The sequence below is a fragment of the Sceloporus occidentalis genome, unplaced genomic scaffold, assembly GCF_023333645.1.
Source record: "Sceloporus occidentalis isolate IW3139 unplaced genomic scaffold, rSceOcc1.0.p SCAF_33, whole genome shotgun sequence".
Lineage (NCBI taxonomy): Eukaryota > Metazoa > Chordata > Lepidosauria > Squamata > Phrynosomatidae > Sceloporus > Sceloporus occidentalis.
Genome location: NW_028317013.1, coordinates 2010759 through 2032838, shown reverse-complemented (window position 1 = coordinate 2032838; position 22080 = coordinate 2010759). Strand labels below are relative to the sequence as shown.

General features: G+C 40.1%; 2 protein-coding genes across 2 annotated transcripts in view; one reads left to right on the top strand and one right to left on the bottom strand.

Moving 5' to 3' along the window:
- LOC149298322 (5' exonuclease Apollo-like) overlaps positions 1-394 on the bottom strand; it is a 65646-nt gene extending 65252 nt beyond the window's left edge. Inside the window, exon 1 of the mRNA XM_089487499.1 lies at positions 206-394. Coding sequence (XP_089343625.1) covers positions 206-394 — 189 coding nt within the window. The remainder of the gene's footprint in view (positions 1-205) is intronic.
- Positions 395-2063: 1669 nt separating this feature from the next.
- Positions 2064-20821, top strand: LOC149298321 (AP-4 complex subunit beta-1-like). Its single transcript, XM_089487498.1, has 11 exons — positions 2064-2176; positions 5412-5636; positions 6440-6570; positions 7679-7826; positions 8855-9351; positions 9639-9722; positions 10167-10270; positions 10745-10952; positions 11473-11742; positions 12683-12830; positions 20629-20821. Exons 1-11 carry the CDS (start codon positions 2064-2066, stop codon positions 20819-20821), a joined length of 2121 nt encoding a protein of 706 aa, XP_089343624.1.
- The last annotated feature ends 1259 nt before the right edge of the window (positions 20822-22080 follow it).

The following is a 22080-nucleotide window of genomic DNA, read 5'->3' as shown; positions in this document are numbered from 1 at the left end:
TGTTCACTCCATATGTATACCGAATGTCAATAACATAATCCTCAAGATCAAAGCTCAAAGTTTCATTCCATCTACATTGTAAGCTTGTAATATCCTTGTGTATCCACTGCACAGCACTACAGAATATGATGGCGCTATAAAAAACAAAACAAAACAATACATAATCTAATTAGAAGGTTAGTTATTCACTAGAAAAGTTCCATACCTTCAATTTATGTTGGAGGATCTTCGAGGTGACGGGGGAACAATAAAGAGGATGCATCCATGTAGAAGACAACCCAATGGTATGATCGCTGTGCATATGGGACAGGAAAAAGAGCCGGACGTTATTGCACCGTCTGATCTGCCAAAAGTCCACCGCAATGGGAGTGTTTGGGATAATCACACCGTTCATTTTCACCTTCCAGCTTTGTAAAAAAAAAAAATTAACAAAATAATTAAAAAACATCTATACATAGACATTATTAAGAGATTAGTTCGTTGGGGAAAGGGATATTTACACACATTATATATATTTCTAAAAAGTATGGCTTTATAGATTTAACCCCTCTTCACCAAACTTTAACCTGTTGCCCATATCATATGATGTATGCCATTACTGAAGGGGGGGGGGGGGTCGGGGGACCTGCAGTACACTAGCTATTAAGAGGTAAACATACAATATTTCTTCAGTTATACAGCAGATGAGCTCATTCCTTAAAAGGTATATCAAAAACTGAAATGGGTGCTGTAGACCTTAGATTAATATAGACAGCAGACGTTCCAGCTTCCTCAAGAAGGATCTCATTTGCCAAACCACTTGTAAGCAATCAGTCTATACTTCCACGGCAACAGAAACCAACCTGCCCACATCCACGTCCGTAACAACCTGTTACACATTCTATTATAGAACACAGATATAATATAATTCACATCACATCCTAGTATTCGCGGGACAGCAGCACATATCTACCGCAGGCGAGACTCAAGCGCATGCGCTGTAGTCGCGTTCGCTGCACGACACTTGACTACTCCTGCCTTCCCATCCCGGAAGTGCTTCCACAGGACCGGAGTTACAAGGTATTGTAGCCGAGACCCCGTTATAACTATCAAACGTGACCAACAGAGAGTGTACGGGGGAAATGGGCGGAGTCAGAAGGGAAAGGGTGGAGTTTGGGGAGCGGACAGTATGAGCTTCCCGCCAAAATGTTACACCCCCCCCCCCTAAATCTGCTGACAAGTAAGAAAGTCATAATAAAGAAAGAGAATACAAAAATATTTACTGTTTACTTACATGCAACAATGTGACAACCAAAGGGTAAATGAATGGCAGTTAAGGGAGCGCGAAAACCAAAAAGCTGGCTATTTGAAGAAAAAGCAGAGGATGGGTGGGGGTTAGACGTTCAGTACCTCACAAACATCACTGTTGTGGTCTACAAGCTCAGCGTACACCAGAGTGGCATAACAAGCCTAAGGATTGTAATAATCCGTTTGAGACAACATAAAAGTGATAAATCACATTGAAAAATCGATGTATCAGAAAGTGCCTTGCTGGGAAGCTTATCCTGTATACAGGATATTAAGAGAAATGTAGGGAGTGCCTGCTTGGTAAGAGCAGGTATAGACACAGTCATGTTTGGGGTTTTTCTCTGTGTGTGTTTATTTACACTGGGAGGCACTTGTGATTTATTACCCCAGCCCCTTTTATCTTCATATCACATTATTATTCTGTTCAGCAAGATAGCATGCCAATGTGGCTGATACAATGCCTGCGCGTACATTTGTAGGAGAACTGGTGGTGTTCAAGTTCTCAGGTCATCAGAATACCACAGATTTACCTAAAAGAGGGAAAAACACTGTTCGCAATCAATCAGCTCCTTTGACGTCTTTTCTGTAACGTTATTTGTAGTGTCATCTTCTTAGAACGACTGGGATTTTGCGTGTGAAGGTACTTTATTGCTGCTTTGTATGTATATACAGACAGCCAAATAGTTTCAACGTACTGCGCTCACTTTGTGGTAGCACACTTTAAAATGTTGTTTAATTTTTTCACTATTCAGGAAAGGTCTTGTCGAGAGAATACAATGCCGTATTTGGGGTCAGAAGATGCCATCAAAGACCTGAAGAGAGCCCTGTGTAACCCCCATATCCAAGCAGACAGACTTAGATACAGGAATGTCATTCACAAAGTTATCCGGTATGAAAATGCCTTGTTTGTGTGATTTTGTTCTTTTGTAATTTTTTGGGGAGGGACAAAGGTAGCAGTAGGTTTCTCCAAATGGTTCTACCGAAAGTTAGCCATGGAGAACTAAACACAAAAAAAAACAAGTTCTGATTCTACTTAATCATGAAGGTTATTTTGAGTCGTATGTCAAATTACCAGGTTTGTCAAAACCATAGCGTGGAACAGCTGAGCAGAGCCATAGCAATACATATGTAGACAACCAGTTACATTTGACAGAATGGCCTACCAATCTCTTATATTTCTAAGGACCTTTATACTATGCAAAGGCATGTGCCTGGGAATTTATGTTTAAAAATGTTACTGTCCTGGATTCCTAACTTGAACTAGAATTCCCGTTGAAGAAGCAAGTTACTGCGCCTTCAATTCTTCATACTACTATTCCTAGTTGATTTCATACTGAATGTGTAGAGGCAGGCTAATGAGGGAGGAAAAGGGAAATGGGCGGAGTCAGAAGGGGAAAGGGTGGAGTTTAGGTAGCGTAGAATGTGTAGAGGCAGGCTAATGAGGGAGGAAAAGGGAAATGGGCGGAGTCAGAAGGGGAAAGGGTGGAGTTTAGGTAGCGTAGAATGTGTAGAGGCTGGCTAACGAGGGAGGAAAAGGGACCCTCACTTCCTTCCTGTAGTCTTTATTTACCAGTATTTGCATTGTAGGGAGATATTTTTTTCTGCTGGGTGATGTGGGGGCCCACTTGGCTCTAGGTGTCTGCAGCAGGAGTATTTGAAGATGGACAGACTTCAATTCTAGTCTAAGATCAGCGATGGAGGAGGAGAGCTTTTCATTTCCTGTCATGTGATAGGGTCAACCAGTATGTCAGAGCAGAGCATGGGGCAATAGGGTGGAAGTAATGGCATGTGCAGGTCAATTACCTTCCAAGTCAGGCTGTTCCTTCAGCGTTCGGTATGTCTATGTTTTCAAACCCACAGTTATTGTATGCAAAGTATAGCGTATTGCCAGGGTCAAGCAACGCTACAGAGTATCATAGCAAATGTGTGTGGAAGTCGGTGTTTATGTATTTATGTGAACGGTGTCTCTGAGAATGCCTGTGGCGGAGCCTTTTACATGACTGCACACCTCTGTAATTGTTCTTTGTAGATATTTGCACACAGACCATTAATTACTCTATGATTCAGTTCAGTTTGAAACAGTTCCAGGGAAATCGCAGCTAGAAACCGGTCAGGCGCAGAGCAAGGAAAGCAGGGATTCAATGAAGTAAAGAGGGTAAAGGGTTTACCCAGGAGGGTCAGGTACACAAGGGGTGTAATTATACTCCTTTTAGCAAAAATACAACAGGGGAAAACGTATTGAAAGGGGAATTAATGTTCTCTGCAGCCTTATGTCTGTGATACTCCCAATGTATATTGCCTAGGTTTTTCCAAATCAATACTACAAACTAAATGACTTCAACACAGCGATGGTATGTACATGATTCTGATTTGAGACTAAATACCTACCAGCATTTGGTTTAGCAAAAGTGGAAAGTTGAAATTATTGTGGAAGGCGTACCAGCCGTGCAACCAGTGATGACTGGGGATGAATATTGGTCCTGGCACTTGAAGGCCTGTGGCCAACAAATGCCATACGCGTGGCCACCTGCTGGATACACACACAGCCGCATTCTGTTTTTGTACACTTTTGCAGTTTGTGGCTGCTGTTTTGATCTGGCTGGTGAACACTTAAGGATGGGATCTGCTGCATGACTGTCATGTACATGGAAAAAACATTGTGCATCACGTTAAATTATCACACGTCTTGAAAACAACACAAATGGCAGAAATGTTATTACTTCAAGTAAACTTGAGAAAATCCTTTTCACATGAAAAGTGACTGAATACCTCTTTGGTATCTCAATCATTAAGCTCAGACTACCCCCCAAAGTTATTTAATAAAAAAGGAAACTCAAATTTTTTTAATCAAGATTTACTTTACTTTTCCTTCCCTTTTTTAAAACCCAGGCTCTAACCTACTGGCCCTTTTTGTGAAGTTGTTTGTGTTCTTAAAGTATCCAGCTAATCATAAGGATTAAATTGCTACGTGTGCATTTTCCCAGGCTGGATTCTGCTATGAATACATCAATACTCTGTTCATGCAAATGACTAGATGCTTCTTGATCTTTTTGTTCTCTCTCTTGGAAATGACTGAAAACATCCCGCTAAATCGACAGGGAGTTAGCAAGCCAAATACACTATAGTGCTTTGCTGTGCCACCACTTGATTCATTTCTTTCTGTCTGAAACTCAGCTGAACCAGCAATATTTACTGGGTTGTTATCGGTTTTTCTTTAAGATGAGCAGCCAGCTGAGACTCTCAGTGTTTGAACAAGACTAATATGAGCCTCAGTGTATGAAGGAGATGCCCCGGGGAGTTTCTCTTCTAGGAAGTGTTTTTTTGTATTTTTACCTGATATATTTAACATGAGAAATTTACTTTTTTCACCCATCTTTACTCACTGTACAGTTAATGCAACCCAGAGTGTCTTTGTGATTCCTCAAAAATCTATAATATGTAAATGTAATTCGTTTGTTTCCATTTAAGCAGAATTGCACTTAGAAATAATGTAGCATTCGTTAACTGTTGTAGTACATATGGGAAACAATCCCGTTCAGCGGTATTGATTCTCTTACTATTTGCTCAATGTGCTGGTGTTTCCCTCTACATAATCCCATCTCCACGTAATGAGGATTATGTGTAAAGAATGACTGGGGAAGAGTTGCAAAAGCAGAGCAATCCAGCGGTGTACTCTGGTCTAACAGGGCGATGGCGGTGCAACTAGATTCCAGTTGGACAATAGCCCAAGGTTCACTGGAGCTACATGTGTAACGTTAGCTTCACAATGACGTCATTTATGGGTCATGCCTAGGGTACCCCACTGGCCCAATCAGCAGGACTGCATGTATAGGTTCTGGATAGTTTTTCATATGGATAGTTTTTTTTTATTGAAACTCTAGTATAATGAAATAGAAACAGCATGCTCAGATTTCTTCACTGATAACTCAAATAATGTGCATGACTGCCCTTTCGGTCATCATTATTTTACTGCTGTGCACCACGAATATGAACACTAATACCGGTATTCAACTATATTTCACACTTTCTTTGGTGTTGGCTGCTTACATCATTAGAATAAAATCACATGTGTGTTTTGATGTGGACCAATTTAATTTTATATTGTTTTTTTTTTTATGTCAAAGACACATGACCCAGGGAGTGGACGTGTCCAGTGTTTTCATGGAGATGGTGAAAGCCAGTGCCACGGTAGACATCGTGCAAAAGAAACTGGTTTACTTATATATGTGCACATATGCTGCTCATAAACCTGATCTTGCGCTGTTAGCTATCAATACACTGTGCAAGGACTGTTCGGATCCTAATCCTATGGTCAGAGGACTGGCCCTGCGGAGCATGTGCAACCTCAGGTCAGTGTAAGCTGGAACGGACATTGCGCTTTATAAGTTATAAACCTATCTATTGATGTTTATGAATGAAAGTAGAAGGCAATGTACTAAAAATCTACTTTATGTGTATACCCGTGGGAGAAGTAATCAGAATTTCCAGGAACTGAGTTCTTCACTGTTAACCCCTAGAGTGCCAGCTACAAATGAGATACATCGCTGGCTGTCTGAGCCTACTTTGCCTGCTATGTGTATCCTACGTAGTGCCACTCTAAACCCTCTTTGGAAAGCGGCCTGCAATGTGAAAAGGGTTAAAGGTAGCTTAATGGCACATTTTTTTTTTTTACTTTCATTTAATCAGTTAAGACATTATGAGGTCCTGTCAGCCTTCCTGGGACATGAAGCGAGTTTACATCACTGTACATTTATATGAAATAACAATACCCCTATCCTTACTCAGTCCTGCAGAGTATTTCTATTTAAATATGGATGGGCCAGTAGCCTGTAGCCTAGGCTAGGATATCAGTAGCACAAGTGAGCTTTGGTCAGGTTCATGCACAAACTTGTATGTATGTTCAGAAGATCTATTGGTGTTACTTGAAAGAAATTGTGTAGGGAATAAATGAGCAGACTGGGATTAGTAACGCAAAAACACATTACTTCACTGATCCCTGAAAAACATATATACATTTAATTGTCAAGACTACACCTTTATTGCTCTTATTTATTTTTTTCTGAAATGGTTATTACTGTTTTCATCTCAGTGAACGTTTGTAGTACTTAACAGAGATATTCTCACTGTTCTTTCCCCACATGTTTGCTACTAGAATGCCAGGCATACATGAATATATCCAACAGCCCATTTATAATGGACTTCGAGACAAGGCTTCATACGTAAGAAGAGTGGCGGTTTTGGGGTGTGCTAAACTGAACATGCTGCAAGGCGACATGGAAGTTGGTGAGTATGAAATATATGCTCTTAAGTGAAGCTGATCATACATGGTACTTAGTCCCAGTACAGTAAAGCATAATGTTTGCGGGGTAGAGGAACAATGCTGCACAAACTTCGAAGAGTCTGGAGTATTATTCTAGTTGAATAATAATATTTTAGAAACCCCCATGAACATGTCGCCAGAATGAATGCTTTCCTGGGTTTATGTGACCGAGAAGCTGCTTACGCTTATTTTTCTTGCTACTGTAACCTCTGCTGGAAGGTTGTTAAAACCCAGAATATTTAAACACTGATCTCAGTGAGGCACTCTTAGTAGTGCTCTATGTTTTTGTTTAGAACAGAATGGAGCTGGTGTCCAATGCTTCTGTTGGAAGTTAACCCTGTTTAGAGAGTCTACGTTAATCCCTTCAGGACCATGGCTATTTAACACTACAGTTCTCCTATGTCTCATTCCATCTGCAATTTCCCTCTTGCTCCATTAGTGTATATATATATATATATATATATATATATATATATATATATATATATATATATATTTAGCATTTCATGCTCATTTGTCGTAATGGTTTGGTTAACTGCTCCTTGGAAACTAATTTGTGTACTGTCAAACTACACTCAGGTTAGACTTTAATATTTTAGCTTTAAACTTTGGAGGCTTGGTATTGAAGCAATCCAAATGATTGCAACCCTTATTATTTTATTGTCTCAATTCTCTACTTCCTCTTGCTCTACATTTACTTCCTGTTTTGCTTAAAAGCTTGGAATGCTTGACAGCTGTATGGTGCGTACGATGCAGCCACGAGGCTTGTAGTTTACATTCTTTCTCATAAGCACTGTGGTATTCTTGAAACATTTTGCTCTTCAGCAGACTGATTTGCATGTTTCATTGGCTCAGATTACCACTTCTGTTTTTCTGTTTCTGCCATTCTGTGCAAGAACAGGAAGAACAAGAGAGCCTTTTAGTTCTAATGATAGCTGACTTTCAGAATACTACTAGACAACACAGTATAGCTCTGTATAGGCAATATAAAAATGTTTTTTAATGCAGTGACATATTTCAGATATGTTTTTTCTATGTGATCTTTGAAACTGCTCTCGTGTTTATATTTAGACGGAGGAATAGTGAATGAACTGTACAGCCTACTTCGAGATCCTGACCCTATTGTCTTGATGAACTGCTTACGTGCCTTGGAGGAAATATTGAAAGAAGAAGATGGAGTTGTCGTCAACAAACCCATTGCACATCATCTACTCAACAGGTTCCCCATCCTAACCATCTTTTAGTCGCTGGCACGGTCAGGCCCTCCTACAACTAAAATGTACTAATGCCAGTACAGTATTGTACACATCAGCCAGGGAAGGATACAGCTATGAAATAAGAACCTAGCATGGTTTTTGTGAGAAGATAGGTGGGGATGCTGCTTACCACCTGGCCTTTTTATTTCTTTTTAAAGGGACAATTTACTATACATAATAGCCCCACTAAAAAGAATGAATATAATGTTTCTGTTAAAGAAAAACGTGGGAGATGTGTTAGTTTGCAACATGGGGGATATTAGATTCATTCCTGTGAAGAGGATGCTATTGGAGTTAAACACACGGGGGCAGGGGCTGATGAGAAAGAGTTATTCCGTACATCATGATATGACAGTTAACTGGGTGCAACTCTATGTTAACGCACTTCTCAATTAAATGAAATAAGTTGGATTTGACGGGAGTTTCTCATCGATTGCAATTATAATTATAATGCTGCGTTGGTGGCCTCTGAGAATAAGAGATAGATTTGCAGTACAAATCAGGCATAATGTCTGCTATTCAGAATATGTAACATAGACATATTTCCCCTTAAAAATGCCTCAAATGGAGTTTGATGTTGATATATAAAACAATAAATAATAATAAATAAAGATAAGTACAGATGCCGATTTAGATTAAAAAAATTGGATGTTCCTGACTCCTGCTTATGAGATCCTGAATGTAGAACTTGTACAGGGTGTTCCTTTTATCAACATATGAAAACTTGTTAACATCATAAGTTTTTTTAGTTATAGAAATCATTAATCTACTAATAAACATTCCTGTATTTTGTTGTGAGGGCTGTATGCTTCACTCTTTACTCATATGCACACTTAAATAGACGATAGCCAGCTGGCCAGCATTCAACTTGTGAATAAACCTTTGGTAATGGCCTTTAGTATTTGAAATGAACACTCCACATTTACCTGTGACGCGGACCTACTACATTTATTTGTTTATTGACATTTATGTATGTATTTCTTTACTTTAGGCTGGCTGACTTGGATCATTGGGGACAAAGTGAAGTGTTAACCTTTCTCCTTCGATACAGACCTCGCACCGAAGAGGAGATTTTTGACATCCTTAATCTTCTGGACAGCTATTTGAAGAGCACGCACATCAGTGTGGTCACGGGTGCAACCAAACTCTTCCTGGTTCTGGCTAAAGGATTCCCTCACGTGCAGATGGATGTCCTGGCCAGGCTGAAAGCTCCACTGCTCAGCGCCTGCACCTCGGAGTGCAAGGAAATGTGCTTTGCTGTCTTGTGCCATGTCCGAGAGATTTTGCGCAGCTTTCCAGGACATTTCAGTGCTCATTACAAAAAGTTTTTCTGTTCCTACAATGATCCTCACTACATCAAAAACCAGAAGATGGATATCTTATGTGAGCTGGTCAACGATGAAAACGTGCTCAGCGTTCTCGAGGAGCTTCGAGTCTGCTGCACTGATGTGTCGGCACAGCTTGCCCATACTGCTATTTTTGCAATCGGTAAGACTTAAGGCTCTTTGTACACAAAATATGCCCTGTGTCATATTACTTATGGACAACAAACAAGGGATGACCCTACATCAAAAAACCTTTGCTGAAGCACTGCTGCATTGTGATGGGAAATTGTTTGTTTAGTGCTAGAATATTTTCGTTTGACAAGGGAGAGAGTATTCAAGGCCGGATTTCCAATAGTAATCAATTTTTATTCTATACGTTCAATTTTTTGCAGCCACTACCATAACTAGTAGATCGTAAAACCTGCTAAGTACTTTATTCTTTAATTTCAGGTCGGATTGCGAGAACATACAGCGAGAACTGTGTGAAAATCTTAGCAGGGCTTCTTGAATTCAAGCAAGAACACATCACATCAGGTATCGCTGCAATGGAATGTATCATAGTATATTGGTATATTTACCGGTCTGTACCCATCCATATCAGTGGAGTCGTGTAGAAAACAGTTCAATATATGTATCTATGTTTGATAACGATAATGTGGCACATTTACAATTATTAAAACAATGTCTTTAGAAGTTAAATGAGTAATCTAGAGCTTTCCAAACCAATTGAATGTATCTGGTGGAAACATTTATGATACAAACCTGTTATAAGTTTTAGGTAGTATAAAACAAGTATACACTTGGTAAAATAAATATACGCTTACACATACAGATACAAAAGAGGCTTATGGCACTTTATAAAAGTTTCTTGGGAAGAATGGTGGGTTTATAAGGGTGCTCGTGAGCAATTAGATGGATAATGAAAACTAAAACCTACCATATTGTTTCCAAGGTGTCTTAAGAGTTTTTGTTTTACAGCTGTCATACAGACTTTTCGGGACCTGGTTTGGCTGTGTCCCCAGTGCATTCCATCAGTATGTACAGCTCTTCCTGGATGTGAAGAAAACATTCAGGATAATGAGGTGACTATACATGCTCATAGATATTCACTTATCAGGATATTCTTGAATAGCCATACAAAATGTATTCTAGAATAAAAGATACTACGATAATAGCAAATATATCTATAGAGAGATACCATTAGCATTTCTAACATATTATTGCTGACCGTTTCACCAGGATCTAGAAGTCTGAAACAGAATGGGGAAAATACATCTACATCTATGTCTATATCAAGTCGTAGCTATTCTGCCTATGTGCACAAATACTTAGCAATAGCTTCAATGCTCAAGTGAGTTATTGCAAATCATAGAAGTATTACCAGCAGTTTCGTAACATGGTCTTATATGAAAGAAAAAATATTTTTTTTTCAATTTTTTCCTGTATTTATGTCGTTATGTATCAGCAAATGGAGACATCTGTATAGCTCATTTGAACGACATTTGTGGTGTGCTGATGTGTAACTGAAAATATCATTGTTCAATATATATTTACAGGGGAAAAGGGCTCTAATTTGGCTCCTAGGGACGCACGGAGAACACATTCCCAATGCTCCTTATGTCTTGGAAGATTATGCTGACAATGTTAAGGCTGAAACCTCTCCATTGGTAAAGATGGAGCTTCTAACTGCTTTAGTACGGCTCTTTTTGACGCGTCCAGCTGAATGTCAAGACACCCTAGGGCGCCTAATTTATTATTCCATAGGTGAGTCAAGACCTAATTGCTTTCTCTCACTGTCCTTATTCCCTTGAAAAACGGATACATCAGTGTCTTCTACATACAATGTTGCTTTACTTGTTACATTTCTAATTTGTTATGTACGTAATCTTAACAAAATTGAAATTCTGACCTGCAGCTTTGAGATACAGATGGTAACTTCTGTGAGATCAATTTTTCGTGAATCTTTCTAAAACAGTTATACCGAGTGACAACGAAACAAGCTCTAAGTAGTTTTAAGGTTTTAAGTTTCACATTCCTTTGATAATGCTAAAATGACTACTACAGTTCCCCTTTTGTACCCTGAGTTACGGATAAACTGTAGCCGCTGGTCATGGTACTGCAAAGCAGAAATTGAATGCAACTCAATAACTCAAGTGATCCTGCTCTCCTTTTTATGACCCAGGATATCTAGCTGGCAGCCTCATGTTGACTACATACTATAAAAAATGGTGTTCCTCAGACATCTCGCTTAATCCATTGCTAATCATGTTTAAATTGTTTTTAGAGGAGGAAACCAATATGGCAGTACGAGATCGGGGTCTCTTCTACTACCGACTTTTATCCACTGGTGTGAATGAAGTGAAGAAGATATTGAACAGTCCAAAATCTGACCCATCATTGGGTTTACTAGTAGACCAAAAAGAGGAACCGGTTAACACATGGGTGTCAAACTTTAATACACTGGTGCCTCTGTACGACATAAGGCACTGGGGTGTCCTAACTTCCAGCTCAGGGAGGTCTAACCTTTCTTGTGCCACTGATCATCTTCCCACAGGTAGGTTGTAAAAAGTTAATGGGTTCATAGTGGTTGCTATATCATACCATGCACCCCACCAAAATTGCCACATGGAGCCATTCACTAATTTTGGGGTTCATAAACAGCAAATTTAAAAGGCTTCCAAGTGGTCAGAAATGTGGCTGTTTGTTGAGCCAACCTTAAACATCCGCTGGTTGCTGCAAATTCAATTCCAAGAGACTAAATACAGAAGATCAGTGCATATTTGGGACGGTGAGAATTCTTTGTTAGAGGTAAGTAGTTGGAACTTCAAACTCATTAAAGATGATAAGTGTACACATGCTCAAGTTACCCCTTAGTGAAAAAAAATATGTGAGCATATAATAATCCATGGTCACATGCAACATAATAACGTAATGACTGTTTAACCATATCAAGATTGCATATTGCAAAGTATAATCTTTGAGTCACCTTACGAGAAAGAGTTACAAGATCCACTGAACGACAGATGTGTATTAAATCAGATGCTTAGTGTTATCCAAGTAGATATAAAAAGTAATTTTTAGGCTCCATTAATTTAAGAAGCTATAAGTCCGTGACAATGAGGCAATGCCTTGTAATAATATTTTCCTAGACACAATGATAATTAGGGGATGGAATAATTGATGCATACCCTTATCTGTTACCTTACCGATGTTGCTAAATAATGCACTAGTTCCCAGGTTTCATACTCTAGTCGCTATGTGCAATTCTACAGGGCTGTTTTTTGGCATTTGTCAGACTACATAATATTTGCTCTCAGGGTTCGATGACTTCTTTCAGTTCCTACTCTGCATGCAGAAATATATTGTACTTGTGTCGCAGCTTCAGTCCATGCAATTACACAAATCCATTCAAATAAATGCTAGCCCACAACAAAGCTTTTTTTTTTTTTTTACACTTGTACATATATCTCTCGTTCTTTTTTTTTTTTTTACAGTAGAACATACATCAAGAGTGACTTCTGAAGTTACCTCGATTGTGGATTCTGGAGAAACACCAGAGAAACAGCAGCCTTTCACACTGATTAGTGATGTTGCCATAACTCCGGAAGTATTTGAGAAGAAGTGGATGGCCACAGATTCAGCGTACCGTTTGGACATTGCATGGAAAGAGGGTGTTGATCCAGGAATTCTCCAAACATCCTTACACGTGATGAATATCTACACTATCGCCAAGAGCAAGGCTGGCGCACAGCTGTGGAAGTCCTATCTATATGCACAGGATACCGAAGATAATTTATTTCTTTCCGAAATAATACTTAATACCGATACACCTTGCCTGCAAACAAATGTGAAGACTAATTCTGAAGGTGAAGGAGCAGTCCAACAGTTTGCATCCCTTTTAAAGACTGCCGTCGCAACAATCTTAGCTCTGTCCAGGTGAAAGTCAGATGTTCATAGATAGTGAGGATATCATTGATGGAAGTGTACGTGGTATCTGGTTGGTGATTTTCTATACTTTATTAGCTGCTACCTTCTAAATGCCTTAATGCAAAACCATTGGCATATACGAGGCAAAGCTTCGGTGGCACCAGGGCCGGCCCTACAATGGAGCCGACTGGGGCAATTGCCCCAGGCGGCACTTCAGAAGGGGCGGCACTTTGCCACCCCAAGCGGTTTTTTTTTTGAAGCGGAGGAGAGAGAGAGAGGCACCGAGTGGTTTTCGCTTACCCGCTCAGCGCCCCTCTCTCTCTCCTCTGCGGCGAGTTTCCCTGTTCGGTCTCAGTGCCGGCTTGTAATGCAGAGCGCCGGAAGTGACGTGAATTTCCGGCGCTCAGCATTACAAGCCGGCACCGTGGCAGCACAGGGAGACTCGCGCGGGACTGTTTAAGGGTAAGTACCGGTGGGGGGGGTAGATAATGCCGCCGCCCCCCCCCCCCCCCCGGCGTCGGCGGGGGGCGGCATTTTAAACTTCGCCCCAGGCGGCGTTAAGTCTTCGGCCGGCCCTGGGTGGCACCATGAGATTCAGCTTGAGACAGTGTTAAAGGTGCTTGCCTGTGGTAGAATGTACAGAGGGAGTTGTTCTGAGTTTGACTGTGGGGATGCTCTCACTAATGTATATTCTCTTAGAAATGAATAGCGAGCAGGGCCGGCCCTACAATGGAGCAGAGTGGGGCAATTGCCCCAGGCGGCACTTTTGAAGGGGCGCTTTTTATTTTTATTTATTTTTTTAGCGGAGGAGAGAGAGGGGCGCCGAGTGATTATGTCTTGGGCCGGCCCTGACAGCGAGGCCAAATTCCTATCTATATTTATTGCTAGTTTAGATGCTGGGGGGGTTAGAATAATTTTTTATTTTTGCAACATATTTGTCATGTGTAATTATTTTTATTATTTATGACAGCAGCACAAAAACAACACAACTGTTTGCCTTAGATAACATACCAGCAACTGGGACCTTACGTAGTTGTAATGTAACAACTAATGTTACCCTCAGCATGCAGATTGCTTAGGGAGAAGAGAGAGTATTTTTAAAAAGAGCTGCAGGTCGCTGGCTACCGATTTAGGCTTTAAGTAACTGCATCAAAATTGTAATCTAATTTATTGCAAAAAAATAAATAAAGCATTGTCCGTAATGTGGTTTTCCTTTGCAAGATTATTTAAATAGTGTCTAAATGTACTGTGTCTACATTTTGTGTAGTTTAGATCGTAAATGGATGGATCAGCAAATAAATTTAGAAGCGTTAGTAGCAGAAAGAGGGAGGTGGCTGTCAGACCTCATCTAATCCATCCCAAAGGTGTTCAGTAGGGTTAAGGTCTGGGCTGTGTGCAGGCCACTTGAGATCTTCGACATCAACCTCGTCAAACCATGACTTTACAATGCAGGAACATACAATTGAATCATACAATTGTCTGAAAGGTTTTGTACGCTATAGGGTTAACATTGCCCTGGAACTAAGCAGCCTAGCCCACACCCTGAAAAACCCCAGAACATTTTCTCTCCACCAACCTTTACAATAGGCACTATGCGTGCTAATAGGTAGCCTCCTGGCATTAGCCAAGCCCAGGTTCCAGACACTTAAGTGTGATTGATGACCTTTTCACTGCTCCAGAGTCCAGCTGAAGCTTGGCATTTGCACAGAGTGATCTTCAGCTTAACTGCAGCTGCTCAGCCATGGAAACCTGTTTCACGAAGGCCCCAAAGCGCAGTGCTTGTGCTGCTGTTGCTTCCAGACAGGCTATTTTTACATGCTGCAAAGGTTCACAACTTCCAGGTTGTACGATTGTCGTGGCCATTTGGAGTTTATTACAATCATTGACAAAGTTTGCAGGCTGCTACTTGAAACGGGGTATTCAGACCAAATTGAGCTTTGTGAAACATACCCTGCTGTCCGAGAAAAACGAAGCACCGTTGTCTTACCAGAGACTGAAACAGTCTTGGGCTACTTTAGACGTAACAAACTCTACACTATCATCCCTCATGATAAGTGTCTGGAAAAAACTATTTTGATTGGAATATCTGAGCATGAAAGGCCACCATCTGTACTAACTGAAAATTTATTTTGAAGAACATCTATAGCAACAAATATCAGGCATTTCCATAGGGTCATGTGGCCCAATGTCTCCAGGTATATATGAACATTTTGAAACTCATTGTGATAATAGATGTGTCACACATAGCCATAGTGTGTCAACTCTACCATATTCCACAAACAGGGATGCAGAGATGTATAGGTAACTGTTGGACATTTCGCAGCCGTTCATTGAGACACAAGACTTGCCAGATAGATGTCATTTTAACCCGATTGATTACTTGTGCTTGTTCCCTGTTTGTACGACATACTTATTTATGCACAGTGACAAAATTTGGGGTCATTTTCTCCAGTGACCAAGCGATTTTGTATTTGTAATGCTGGATATCCGAAAATACATTCCGCTTTACCAAACAGAAGACATTTTGGACCCTTTGCTTCCAACTTTGTGGAAAGCCTTTCCAGAAGAGTGGAAGCTGTTATAGCTGCAAAGGTGGACCAACTACATTTTAATGTATATGTATTTAGAATGCAATGTCATAAAAGTCCCTGTTGGTGTAACGGTCAGGGGTCCCAATACTTTTGTCCATATAGTGTATTTGCCATTGCAGTGGTTAACTATAGCCTCTTTTATACTATGTTTTTGCACTATGTCTTTGATTGTTTCCTGTGAAATTTGCACTTGCTAATACTTAATAAGCAGCACCTGATTTATTGGGCTCTGAATGTTTAAGTGTACCCACTTTGAACCTTAACCATATTTTGTGGGAAAGCTGCCAAGAATGTTAATTATAGCTTGTTTAACCCCTTCGAGACAAAGGCTGATTTTACTTTTTGTACCCTTTGTGACAATGGCCTTTTTAACATTTCTGCGCTGCTTGTGTTTAGCTGTAATTTTCTTCTTTCCCGTTTACTGAACCCACACACATTAGATATTTGTTTTTTTCAGGACAAGAAGGGCTTTCTTTAGATGACATTGTTTTGATTGTATCATATTATTTACTATTAAAAAATTATAAAATATGGTGAAAAATTTAGAAAAAAATGACTGTTTCTAACTTTTAGTTGAAAAATCTTTTACTCATCTATAAAAGGTAATGAAAAAACCTGCTAAATAGATTCTACTATTTGTCCTGAGTTTAGAAATACCCAATGTTTTTATGTTTTTTTGCTTTTTTCTACCCATTATGGGGCAATAAGTACAGGTAGCGTTTTGCTATTTCAAAGCCATTTTTTCCAAATCTGGTAATTCTTCCCCCCATGTGCCATTTCGGGTATCTTTGAACCCGGCCAATGCAATTTACCCCATCAAGTCATATATTTTTGAAAACTAGACAGCCCAGGGTATTCCAAATGCTAGTATTTTAACTCTTTCCATGCACCATATCTACCACCAGTCTTTGTCAAACTTTATGGTAGTCATTTTTTTGCATTTGTTTTGTCATACACATTTTACTTCAGGTATGAATTAAAATGTTCTAGTTTATGTCACTATCACAAAACACCCCAATATGTGTTCAGCAACATCTCCTGAGCGCAGCGATACCCCACATGAATGATTTTGCCTGGCTGTTTGGGGGCAAAAGGGCCACATTTGGGGCATGCGCATTTTTCAATGTTGAACTTTGGCATTTGGGGATCCACTGCCCATGCCCTATTTGGTACATCTTTGAGCCGGGCCATTTCAGTGTGCCCAATAAACCCATATATTTTTGAAAACTAGACACCCCAGGGTATTTCAAATGCTAGTATTTTAACTCTTTCCATGCACCATATCTACCACCAGTCTTTGTCAAACTTTGTGGTAGTCATTTTTTTGCATTTGGTTTTCCACACACATTTTAATTCAGGTATGAATTAAAATGTTCTCGTATATGTCACTATCACAAAACACCCCAATATGTGTTCAGCAACATCTCCTGAGTACAGCGATACCTCACATGAATGATTTTGCCTGGCTGTTTTGGGGCAAAAGGGCCACATTTGGGGCATGCGCTTTTTTCAATGTTGAACTTTGGCATTTGGGATCCACTGCCCATGCCCTATTTGGTACATCTTTGAGCCAGGCCATTTCAGTGTGCCCAACAAAACCATATATTTTTCAAAACTAGACACCACAGGGTATTTTAAATGCTGGTATTTTAACTCTTTGCATGCACATATTTTACCACCAGCATTTTTTCAAAGTTTGCAGTAATATTTTTGTGTGTGTATTTTTCCCACACACACCTACTTTATGTATGAATTTACAGCTCCTGGTATATGCCGCTGTCACACGACACCCCATAATGTGTTCAGCAACATCTCCTGAGTGCAGTGATACCCCACATGCATGGGTGTGTCATTTTTTGGGGGAACTAAAAGGCCACATTTGGTACGTGTGCATTTTTCTAATTGGAAATTAGATGTGTGGCCATCCTTCCCCCCGTGTTAATTGGGACGTTGTTGAACCTGGCCCATTCAATTTACCCCATCAAATCATACATTTTTTAAAAGTAGACACCCCACGGGCATTTAATATGCCAGTATTTTAACTCTTTCCATGCGAGAATTGTTTTAAGCTAATATGCTAATTTTAGGACTTGCTCACAAAAATATATTTTTTATATATATATATTTTTTTTTATTATTATTTTTTTTAAAAAAAAATTTAACATTTTTTTTCAACTTGGAGGTTCCCCTGATAGTGACATCAGTGGGAAATGATTTTTACATTTTACTGTTTTTTTACTATTTTTTTCTAATTATTATTAATTTTATTTTATTTTTTAATTTATTTTTACTAATCACACTGTGATTAGAAAGCTGGGCTCCATTGACTTGCATGGTGAATGCAGTACCTGTATTCAACCTGCAAGTGGAGCCAAAGTTCTCTAGATGGTCTGGACCATCTAGCGAACTTTTAAAATTTGTGGTTCCTGTTACAGGACGGCGGCCATCTTCCTTGATGGCGAAGATTGCCGGCAGCTGCGGCTGTGACCGCTCTCCGGAGCGGTCACAGCCCATCAAAAGGTTAGTGTTTGGTGTCGCTGGATGCCTCCTGATCGAGGCATTCCAGCGACACCATTTAAGTTTAGGAGGCGATCGTCGATCGCCTCCTAAACGCTTTTAAAACGGGCGTCCGCCGCCATACAAAGTATGGCGGATGTTGACGCCCCGTGGAGGGGCCAGAGATGGCCCCTTCGTGCCGATCGCGGCGTTGCTGAATGCCTCGAGGTCGAGGCATTCAGCAACGCTTTTTGGGTGCAGAAAGCGATAGTAGATCGCTTTCTGCACCCGTTTAAAGACGTGCCGGTCCTGGCACGTCAATTGTCGTAAAGCACATGCTTTTCCGTGCCGTGCCAGGACCGGCAATTGTCATTAAGGGGTTAAGCATGTATGATAAAGCAATATATTTCGTAATTACTGGCAATCATCCCAGAAAATGTGTACAAGGGAGACACACTCAGCCGGCATTGTTCTAATGCTTAGTGAACAAGCTCTCATGGATTTTAATAATTAATCCTTCGCCTCCAACCTTTTTGTAGTTCGATGAGGTAGTTAACGCAGACTTCTCGCATGTAGTTCCAGTTGACAGTTGTGTTCTTATTCATACCCAATTCATCCTCGCACTACTCGATCCACGTCAATTCCATGGCCCAGCAATTGAAGAAACGAACGGCTGTCACAAAGGGTGGACGGCTATTCTTGAAGCAATTTCTGGTGCGGATGTTGACCTTTCCATAATCCCAGAAAGTACTCTAGCTTCGTTTCGTGACCATTTTGACACAGTATTTCAGCTGTCAGTACACTTTTGTCTTGTAAGAACGCCACTGCTTCTTCTTCAGTACGAGGTTGAGTGAAGATGTTCATTCTCATTATATTCAAAAACCCTATTTACACATATTAAAAAGAATGCATTATTTCAAACAAACGTTTACAAAAACAAAACAAATATTTACACATATTCAAACAACAAAACGGATTAACATATTGGCTCAAACATATTGGCTCAAACATATTGGCTACGGAGAACAGGAAAGTACCCATTCAATGAGGATACTGAATGACAGCACAACAAACAGCAATTTGATCAAGCAAAACTTTAATATAGAATTCTTACTACAGCAGATAGAAAATAGTTGTGTATGCAATCTTATATGTATGTAGATATGTGTGTGTAAAACGAGTTAAGCAATCAATCAATATCACAGCAATCAATGCTATAGTGTCAAATGTCCCTGACCCTCCATCTAATGATGCTGGCCGGGCACCTTTAACAGAGGTCCTTCGCCATTTTGTTCTTATATGCCTGGGCGTTTCCTTATCTATCTAGCACAGTGGTCTACACATGTTGACGCCCGACGCTTAAGTCACAAGGCATATACTTAACTAATTAACCCCATCGTGACCGGGCCCAGGAGTCATTAAAATGCACTACACCCATTAATCATGATTAGTGTTATCCTCAGTACATCCAACCAAACCAGCAGAATTGGAATTAGCACTAACAGTATTATCCATTCTTAAAGAATTGACACTAGCAACATTATTGTGTATTCTTAGGCTACAGAAATCAATTTAGGTCCAAGATCGAAGAAAACAAATCTAAATGACTAGTAGGTGCGAAGCCTAAATGTTTACTAAGAAGTCTCTCCTCCATGTGTGTGCAGATAAATTAAGTACAGTTAATTGTAAAAGCTGGGAGCCCTCTTGGGACGAGTTGAAAACCTGCCCCTGGTATTTGTGTGAGTCCTGTTTCTAGTGAAGCTGGTGTGGAGCTAGAGGTGGTTGTAAGTGAGTCTCTTTGTTCACTTTCAGCTTCAGACTACTCGGTATCACTGAAGTTTACATGCTTTGGTGCTATTCAGTTTTGCCTTTCCATGGGCGTCAAGTGTAAGTTTGCCAGCTATAGACTACCTTAAGATCGTAGTCTTTTTTTCCCCATTGTGCTTTAATACATTTCAATTGTGCTAGTTCATCCTTAAGCTCCGTCATATGTTTATGTATTTTCAAATTGAGTTCATCGAATTGTTTCACCTGCTTTAGGTAGAAGTTGTGTTTAAGGTGCTTTAATTTCATTTTGAACCAATGGTGTCTGTTGTTTTTATAGTCCAAAAGTTGCCACGTTCGATCCATTAAAGTATGCTCACGGGTGCGCTTGTTATACATATTTGCGCTATGGATATCAGTTATTTCCCATGGGAAAACACATATACACTTTATAAGGTGGACACTTTATTAGGTACACATTGCTAGTACTGGATTGGACCCCCTTTTGCCTTCAGAACTGCCTTCATTCTTAATGGCATACTTTCTACAAGGTGCTGGAAACATTCCTCAGAGATTTTGGTCCATATGGACAAGATGGCCTCACGCAGCAGATTTGTCGTCTACACATCCCTTTAAATGGGGGTGTTTCCCACTGACATCAGTGGGAATGCCCTTACGTCAGCAGGCAAACCGCCGACATCAGCGGACCTGCTCACCGATGTCACGGGACTGTCACGGGACCTCCCATCGACGTCTGTGGGACTGACATCAGTGGGCAGTCCTGGCCGCGTCCCGCAAGGGAAAGCTCAGGGTAGCCAGAATGAAGAAGTTCCCAGGTATGGACATAAGAAATAGTGCATAACTATTTCCACTTACAGAAACAAACGTTAAAGAGGGCCCTGCTGAAAAGAGCTTATTATATTTAGACGTGTTATATGAACTGACAAACATTTTCCAGTAGTCATGTTTTTAAAGCCTTTAATGCAGGAGCAGTCTATAACAAATATGGCTACAGGACCTTATCATTTGCAATTTGGCAATGGAGGCTAGGTGGTAAGGGTAAGGTAAGGTGAGTAAGGTTGTACAATGGATCTTACTTAAGTACTGCTTTAGATAGAGATTTAGGGTTATTAGAGGCTTAATACAGGCACGCCACCATTTGGTCTTCTGAAAGTGTGTGCTGACGTTTGGACTCCAGTCAAGATAATGTATTGTTTTCTTTTAGCTGGACCCATTGCCTATATACTGGACTTTCTGAATAAGTGTACACCTTAGTGTGTGGAGACATCATTCTTCGCACCCTGACAGGGTGGGTATGAGCCATTGCAAACTTAGTCTGGCAACTTCTTGGTGAATTAACCAAGAAGTTAATTCACCAAGAAGTTGCCAGACTAAGTGTATTTTTATACACAGTGTATGAGTTCTCAGATTATGCCCTTACTGTGTCATGTCAGAAAATGTGGCAATTCATAATGCGTGTTTTGAAATAGGGAAGTTATAGATTCACAGAAATTAAACGATGTACCACAATTCTTAGAGGCCACAAAGTCTGCTGCATGTAACTGGGATGGAAATGAAATAGTGCATGAGTAATCCTTTCATTTTATTGTAATGGGAGGAGGCAAACCACTGGTATTTAAGCGTAGTCACATTCACGTCTTATATGGTATAACACAGCAAGTATGCAATGTTCCTTTTTTAGTTCTTCTTTTCAGACTTTCAAGATGCCTGTAATAAGCCGTTGCACAGGTCAGTGAACATTGCATTTTAGAGTAAAAGTTAGAATAAAAAAATAATACCAAGAATGCGCAGAATTAAGTGTGGGTTTCTAAAAATGGTACACAGACACAACTTGGTAAATTCAAATGCTTTTTTTCCTTCTGGAAATTTTTTTAGATTTTGCATACAACCACTTTTTTTTAAACACAGTCAATAGCAGGACTTGTAAAAGTATACATCTGGCAATTCAGCTTAAGAAATAGGAGGCAAGTTCCTTCAGCCTATCTTGTAGGAAATTAAATCATATACAACGAAAAGCGCAACGTTGAAGATGTCAGAAAATGAAAGTTGTAAGGCCAAGGCTGTTACGTGGAATCAGGCACCACAGGTGATGG